Below are 9,289 nucleotides of genomic sequence, written 5' to 3' on the forward strand. Positions count from 1 at the left end.
TCTCTAATGCAAGAATTAACCAGTATTCTTAGTCATTCATCCCTTTCTCTGGTAAACTCTAGAACTCCCTACCTGCTTCTGTATTTCCACCTTCCTGTGACTTGAACTTTTTCAAGAGGGAGATTTCAAGACAGTTATCTTGTAATTTTTGACTACCGTTTTTTACTCTGTTCGGTGTCTGGCACCTCAGTGGGCCTTTTTTTTTTTTATTTATTTTATTACAGTTTTGTTGCCCTTGGCCAGTGCCCCTCATAAGAAAAATAAATAATTGCTGTAATATAGTCTCTCAAGATACTGAGTATTTTCTAGAATCACCAAGTAGCTGCTGTATATGGTTGGTTAACTTTCCAGGTTACCCTAAATTGTCTGCATAGGGGACACGAGGAATGAAAGTTATTGTAGCGCTACTGCTGCAGGCTATGCTGAACTGTAAGCCATGACCAGTCTCAAAAACCTCTTGCCACTCTCCTAAGTTTTTATATTCAAGATGATTTCAGTCTTACAGCTTCCTCAGGACAAGAGGACGACTGCAGTTCTTCCTTTTTGTCCTCCTCCTCCTCCTCCTCCTCTTCTTCCTCCTCCTCCTCCTCCTCCTCCTCCTCCTCCTCCTCCTCCTCCTCCTCCTCCTCCTCCTCCCCCTCCTCCTCCTCCTCCTCCTCCTCCTCCTCCTCCTCCTCCTCCTCCTCCTCCTCCTCCTCCTCCTACTACTACTACTACTACTGCTGCTGCTGCTGCTGCTGCTGCTGCTGCTGCTGCTGCTGCTGCTGCTGCTGCTGCTACTACTACTACTACTACTACTACTACTACTACTACTACTACTACTACTACTACTACTACTACTACTATCGTCACCACCATCACTGCCAGTACAGTAGTAGTAGTAGTAGTAGTAGTAGTACCAGCAAGAGTAATGGTTTGTGCGGCACATTGCTGTGTGAGGAGCCCAGTGGGTAGCGTTTCCTGTCTGATATTTCTCCGTGTCACCGCTGTGCCTCATCACTTAGCAGACCTTTGGATGCGTTGACTGCCCGCCTTACCATCTTTCTTAATTTGCATAATTTAGGGATGGATTCCGCCAGTAAATTTTAGCGAGTCCGCTCCTCTGTGATTTTCCGCTTCAAAAGTTGAAGTGGTGGGTTGAGTAAGAACGTGTGTCAGACAATAAGTTGCCCACTTGCGTCACTCATCGTTTCGGTGTTGTATGCATGAGATGAGCGATAAGGACATGCCTGGCGGGGGAATGGAGACACGCGGTACGTTCCTGCTGGTGCTGTATGCGAGATGATACATGTCATCTGACTCGGGGATGCAATCAACATAGGAGAGTCATGTACAAGGCTTTGCCAGCCAAACTGGAATTATTGCATAAATCACAAAAGGAAACCATCAATAAGTATTCAATATCCATTCTGTACTGAATAAAGAGGAGAAAATACATTGCATATAAGCTTAAGAATAGTTAATGTTTTTATTTATTTACTTTCTCCATTGCTTTGTGCATTCTACTGTTTAATTTGGACAGGTTAAAGTGAGTGGGATTCTGGAATAGGCGGTGTCTCTGAATGTGCTAGTGTAGACATCGCATGACTACAAGTGGCCGCCTTTCCGACCTGTGGCAGACATTTCGGTTACATGTCCGAGTGTCGTGTTCCTTTGCGGGCGTCTGTGCTCTTGATCTTGATAATATTCGTCTTGCTCTCAAGACTACTTGATACGGGAGGTGTGCAGCTTGGCTAGTGATGGTGCCGATACCGACAGATATCATGCATAATAGCAAAGCTTATCATTTACTGATGATCCTTTCCTCTTATCAGAACAGGCAAGTGAGAAATACCGTCGTTGCCGTGTTTGGTATTCATTAGTTCTCGAGTGAAACTCGAGAGGATGACCATCGAAGATACTGACCATCTTGTATAATGACGATAAGAAAATATGTATATATGTATCTTTTTATCAGTATACCTATCTGTTTTTCTATCTACCTACTTACTTATCTATTTATTTATGTCTGTCTGTTTATCTGCCTATCTATCTATCTATGTATGTATGTATGGATGTATGTATGTATGTATGTATGTATGTATGTATGTATGTATGTATGTATGTATGTATTTATCTATCTGTGTATCTATCTATCTATCTATCTATCTATCTATCTATCTATCTATCTATCTATCTATCTATCTATCTATATATATATATATATATATATATATATATATATATATATATATATATATATATATATATATATATATATATATATATATATATATATATATATATATATAGCTTTTGGCGAAATACCCAACGCAGCTGGCACAGGTTCGGTATTGTCAAGGAATGATTGTTATATTATACTTTACTGTATCATTGGCACACCATGAAATCTATACTTGCTTACAACAAAGGATGTCGTGCAGTTAGTGTGGGTGTTCACTTTGGACAGGCTGTCGTGAATATGAAAGATGTGGTAGAAGTGACAGCCGCAACAGTACCATCTTGTAGTAGGTGGTGGTGATGTGGTTGATTGCAACCTTTTTGACATATTCTCTCTCTCTCTCTCTCTCTCTCTCTCTCTCTCTCTCTCTCTCTCTCTCTCTCTCTCTCTCTCTCTCTCTCTCTCTCTCTCTCTCTCTCTCTCTCTCTCTCTCTCTCTCTCTCTCGTTTACATCATGTCATCGATATGACAGCAAGTGAATAGTCAGTTCCGAACGGCAGGACAGTTTAATGTAATGAGAGATGTATGTACGGAATCTATGACTGTGACGACAAAACACCATCCAGATACTTGCCCCCGAGAAAACTTACAATAGTATATAAACAAATAAATAAATGAAATTACTACTATTACTACTACTATTACTACTACTACTACTGCTACTACTACTACTACTACTACTACTACTACTACTACTACTACTACTACTACTACTACTACTTATAATAATGATAATAATAATAATAATAATAATAATAATAATAATAATAATAATAATAATGATAATAATTGCTAAAATAGAATTGTTGATTGTTGAATGAAAGCATCCAACATTTGGCCCGAATAATGTAAAGGTAACGTAGAATGCAATATTAATTCGTCTGATGACACACCGTTCCTCGAGGGGAGGCAAACTTAACTGCCTCACGCCTCTTACATGCCACAGAGGATGGGGACTCACAGCGCCACGCGGTTGTTGCAGCGCCTTGTTTGTCTCCCGTCACATAAATAACTGGTGTCCTCATTTTATGCACGTCATATCAAAGATTTTGTCTAATAAATGAAATTGCAACTGAATGACGTAATTGTTATGGTATCTTTATTTGAAGATTATTACTGATGATGATCATGATACTTTTGTGTGAATATTTTCTCGCAGATTGTTCAATGAAATCGGACACTTTTAGCTATAGGTGGAGACAAACAGACTCCTCCAAGATGTAATTCATTAAATTTCGTCGCATCGTATCCTTTGTCCAATAATAAATGTTTAGTCGCCCATAATTTAGTTTGAAACACTTTATCACGTGATTCAAATGCATTGGTGCCTTCAGTGATCATTGTTAATCAGTTTTCAAAACTTAGTATCCGATCCATTCCGTTCATTTCCAGTAAATCAGATGTCAGGCTTTGAGGCCCAGCTTGCAAGCGCTTCACAAAACCAGCAGCGTTACCCCTTCAGGGAATTGCCTTCAAGGAATTGTGTGCACAACACGCTCACCGAAATGTGCTGGCTATTCTCGTGCATCTTCAGAAACGCTTCAGCCGAGGTGAATATTACTTAATACTTACATGAGTATTTTTTACTTAAAATAAATTCCTGGTGATTGTTACCAACACTGTATACAAACACAGCTTTCGAAGTGAATATCAGACTATAAGCTTGGTCTTTAAGTAATCACACAGTAATGTAGCTCAACTGAATTACAGTAGACTTTAGCTAAGCATAAAACGAGACTCATTCTGAATAAAATACCGGACCAGGTTTTGGTATCCGAAAGATATCATAAGGATTAACTTGTTCATTATGTTTTAAGTGTTTCCCGTTATCAGGAAACAAGTGAAGGTCACACACGAGGTGTTTTACATTGTGATGCCAACATGCTTTGTTTACAAAGAGGAATTTCAGAGCGAATGAGGGAAAAAAAATCTCACAGGTTCTTTCCTCCAGGACGAAGACATGAAACGGTAAGAGTAGAAGAAACAGAGGGAGGCCAAACAACCCACATCTCGTGCGAAACGCACCGGTTCCTGCTGTTACAGGGTCCATCTCAATCGGATATTCCGTGCGGGGAACCCGTGTGTGAATCGCCAAGATGAGAAGGGCGATTTTATGTTATGGATCTTATTTGCCAGAGGACTCTGGCAAAATAAGGTCACCACTTGTGTAATATATATATATATATATATATATATATATATATATATATATATATATATATATATATATATATATATATATATATATATATATATATATATATATATATATATATATATATATATATATATATATATATATATATATATATATATATATATATATATATATATATCATGGCATACGGGATACGTTTGGTTCAAGTAGCCTAACTGTTAACACCATACAGCCTCATTAATTGCTAGTACTGTGTTAAATTTGAGCTCTTTCAAAAACGGACATTTATTACATGGCTACATGGGTAGTATTTAAATGTCTTAAACGTGCACGTAGAAATGTGTCAGGAGTCAGCTAATCTTTTGTATAATTGTGGCATATTTTAATTTCAGTGACGACAAGAAATTTTCTTTGCATCTGTACGTAGAAGCGAGATACTGTGGCGCGGACAGTCGCCGCTGTCAACACTAAAGGATATGCGGGTGTGAATGTCTCGTTTCTGCAAGATGTTTTTTAGATTTTTGAGGCCTTCATTTGCAGCTTATCTGTAACTTGTTCTATTCGTTCGGGCAACATTCCACACTTGCAATGTGGACATGTTCATGGTTGTTGGAATTAACCACACATCTTTATATAGCCAAGAGGATTTTCTGCAATATTAGTATAAGAAAGTTTGGCAACGAGAGACACGTTTTCTGTCAAGAATAAATTCTATCACAAAAAATCAGCTCTCCCCAGACTGGTAACCCAACAAACGGAAAATTTTTTTAATCGATATGAACTACTATATGTTCCTGATCTTAGAACATAAGAAATAAGGGAAGCTGCAAGAAGCGACCAGGCTTGCACGTGGCAGTCCCTGTATGAAACACTCCTACCTATTTCCATCTGTTATCCCCATCCATAAACTTGTCTAATCTTCTCTTAAAGCTCTCTAGTGTCCTGGCACTAACTACATGATTACTGAGTCCGTTCCACTCATCTACCACTCTATTTGAGAACCAATTTTTTCCTATCTCCTTCCTAAACCTAAATTTTTCAAGCTTGAACCCGTTATTTCTTGTTCTACCTTGCAATACAATTCGGTATTTGACAGAAACAAAAAAGAAAAGACCTTAAAAAAATATACTTTTGAACGTAAAAGAGAAATTCGGTATCTTTCCAGACAAATTTTACTCTCCCGCTGGAGGCGTCTTTGATGCATACTCTAAAAGAAGTGTGGAAGCCGTCTCGGCCATCCCCGGCCGGTCTATGCCCCTTGAGCTCCTGCCGCTTTTACCACAGGATTTTCTAATCAGCAGGTTTGCGTTGAGGGAGGGATGATGGGAGGAGAGAGAGACTGAGAAGGGAGAAGGAAGGGAGGGCGCTGGAGGCTAAATGAGCATATTCTTGATGTGATGGTGGTGGTACTAGTCACACACACACACACACACACACACACACACACGGAGCACAGAGTAGTCTTGTGCAGAATTTATGCCTACTTGAGCTAATGATGGTCACCTCTCCATTCCCCACGCAAAGATCACATGTCAATAAAAATCCTTGAAACGCCTTTGCGAGGAAAATGTCTTTATTCCTTGCTTTCTTAGAACAGAACACTGCATTGCATAACGAGTGTCATATGAGTGCTAATGTCGCATTTGATAATATGGCACTGCAGTGTGTGTGTGTGTGTGTGTGTGTGTGTGTGTGTGTGTGTGTGTGTGTGTGTGTGTGTTGTAATATCTTCACAGCCGACAAGACAACGTTCCATTAACATTCTTCCCTCAGCTCAAAAGACCAGTGCATTAAATACGTAAGAGGGACAGCCGCGGATACCAGGGCGATAAAGTGTTTGATGTATGGGGGAGTCTTACCAAACACGGGTGGGAACCAGCTGAGAGAGAGAGAGAGAGAGAGAGAGAGAGAGAGAGAGAGAGAGAGAGAGAGAGCAGCGCCAAGCTGGGTAGGTGGAGGGCAGAGGAGCAAGTGTGAGGTGTGCCTTGCATTGTTTGGCGGTAATGTGGAACCGAGGGTGTGCGTCTGGCGGAGGGCTGATGCGGTGGCGTGCACTGGTGGCGATCACAATCACAAGGCCTGCATGTTGTGGCGTGTCAGGGAAAATGTGACTGGAGTACGTAAGATTAAGTGGTGCGTTGGCGGCGTGAGGTATACATTGTATACATTCTGAATATGGGTGAAGTGTGTGTGTGTGTGTGTGTGTGTGTGTGTGTGTGTGTGTGTTAGATAGGATGAATTAGTGTAAACAGAGAGGCTGGTGTGTGCATGGAATAGAAGACTGGTTGCGTTGGCTAAATATCAAAATATTGGCAGCGGGGAGTGGTGTCGTGACCGTAAATAGAGCGACAAACACAGTACGAGTCGGTCGGCGTGTATATTATTTACGTGCGTGTGGCTGAAGGGTTTACGGCAGACGTACGGCTTGTATTTAGTATGACAGCCATTGTTTTACACACCGAGTGCTGCAAAATTCATCATGCAATACACAACTTTTCCTTGGTGAATGTGCACCAGGACTCAGGCAGGACAGGTGCAGGTGAGGGCACACAATGCACTCTCCTCGCGAAGTGCATTAAGAGAACCGCTTCAACTTATGTCGCTGAGTCTTCGTGTTCTTGTTAAATAATGGTTGTTGCAGTTTTAAAAGCCAGTCTAACAAACAAGGATTTAGTAATAGTGATTAATATATTAAAGAGATAAGAATGATCAATTATACAATATTATATATATATATATATATATATATATATATATATATATATATATATATATATATATATATATATATATATATATATATATATATATATATATACATATATATATATATATAAAGCCATAATAATCCCAGTGATAGCATTTAAAGTAAGAGAAAGCAGAAGTCTAAATCCTGTTCTGTATTGTTTGTGTGCCTCTCTACACATCACAATACGTCTGTCTTTAAAGGTCATGGGACCAATAAATTTTACGTAGACTAGAAATATTAGGGCGGTGTGCTACGAGTGTACAAGAAAATTTGATAAAGCGAATGAACATTGGTCATATGCTTCACTCGCACTATTTAAAGGTTTCTTATTATTAATGGGGTGACTGCATGACAAATGGGAAGCAGACCTCGTCGGCCTCAGAAGGGCGTCAGGGAGTTCAGGAGGCTGGCGAAGGACACCTGGCCAGACGTTCAAAGCAACGCAGTCGTTCTTCACCGCCCCTCATCTCTCTCTCTCTCTCTCTCTCTCTCTCTCTCTCTCTCTCTCTCTCTCTCTCTCTCTCTCTCTCTCTCTCTCTCTCTCTCTCTCTCTCTCTCTCTCACACACACACACACACACACACACACACACACACACACACACACACACCTCTTCAGGCAGGGAGAGGAGCGTTTTCTGATAACGGGTATTATTATTGTTAAGCTTAACTGCAGTAATATATCAAGCTGTACTGGTAAAATTTTGTTCTTTTAAAGCTGACATATAGTTTGGAAAAAAATGTTGTAACTGAAGAAGCAAATTGTTAATATTAGAAATGCAGTTTTACTCAGGGAATCGTTTTTGTTTACTATTAAGATATTCGTGCATTCGTGCAGGAACACGAAGCACATTAGTAAGTGGACTCTAGTAATGATGTGTCTTGACGTTTTTGATCTCATGATATATGAATACTTTCTCAGCTTTGCTACTTTTATTTAAGGAATAATTTTGATAACCTTTGTGTGGCGCACGCGCACACGGCGTGGACAAGGCCGCCTTGATACTCACAACGTCCCGCTTGGTGCGTTTTTGCTTGGCCGCTTTTATCTCTGTGACTTCCTCTGCTTCTCCTGCTTCTGGGGAGTGTGCAGCTGTCTCGGCGCCATCGTCAGGAGTGGAGGAGCCTTTGTTGTCAAGCTTCTTATGCCTCCAGAACCGCTGCTGATGGCACATGACTCTCCGAGAGAGACGCGTCAGCTGACACAGGGAACACTGGCATTCGGTGAAGGGACAGACGTGGCTGGTGATGGAAACCTTCTGGCCGTGGTTCTTACAAATGGTGCAGCAGCGGGTTGTCTTCATGGCCCCGGCTGCCTTGCTGCCACACAATCTGCAACGCACCAAACATCACATGAGTACCGCCGTAACCTCTGCTGCGTTACGCGTCTGCATTGCGCTTGGAATTCTTAAACTACTCGTACACACGACACTACTTCTACAGATACATATGTAATGGAATTTATCTCCTATGTCTTTATTTATGCATATATATATATATATATATATATATATATATATATATATATATATATATATATATATATATATATATATATATATATATATATATATATATATATATATATATATAATTTATTCATTTATCTATATATGTCAGCATTCTTAGTTTGCATTGCAAACCAAAGGGTGTTTGAATTTCTAGTACCTATTGCATTGTATGAGCTCAGATACGAAACACACGAACAGGAGTAAAAGAGAGATTGCTAGTAATAGAAAGAGGTGTCTTATGAACGAATACGTTGTAACATTACAGATAGGATGATAAATGAGGAAGTGCAGATCCCTCTGGTGCTGGGAGAGAGCTAACAGAGCAGAGCAGGTAGTGTTCCGATGGTGTGCGCATGCAGGAAGATTGGAAGAGGAGTGATTTGTGACGATGACTGGATTGAATGTGAGAGACATAAGACCTCGCATGGGATGGATGCACAGTGTGAAGAAATCGGTGAATGCAAGACAGATGTGTATGGATCAGGGAAGAGATGTTACGCATGGTAGAGCTGAATAGATAGCAGTTGCGGATGCATAAATGTGACGCGACCTCGAGGGCCTGTACGTGAGGTTTACCTGCTTCTGTTCCGAGAGAGTGATCGTATCAGGCGCGGGAAAGAGGATGGGAGAGGGATAGGTGCAGTATTGGAG

At 40.3% G+C, this 9,289-nt stretch overlaps 1 protein-coding gene across 1 annotated transcript in view; it reads right to left on the reverse strand.

Moving 5' to 3' along the window:
* The window catches only part of LOC135101127 (uncharacterized), a 35,042-nt gene that overhangs the window by 8,239 nt on the left and 17,514 nt on the right, over positions 1–9,289 (reverse strand). The window contains exon 2 of the mRNA XM_064004672.1: positions 8,138–8,459. Within this exon, the coding sequence (XP_063860742.1) occupies positions 8,138–8,459 (322 nt within the window). The remainder of the gene's footprint in view (positions 1–8,137; positions 8,460–9,289) is intronic.

Source organism: Scylla paramamosain, chromosome 1 (assembly GCF_035594125.1).
Source record: "Scylla paramamosain isolate STU-SP2022 chromosome 1, ASM3559412v1, whole genome shotgun sequence".
Taxonomy (NCBI): domain Eukaryota; kingdom Metazoa; phylum Arthropoda; class Malacostraca; order Decapoda; family Portunidae; genus Scylla; species Scylla paramamosain.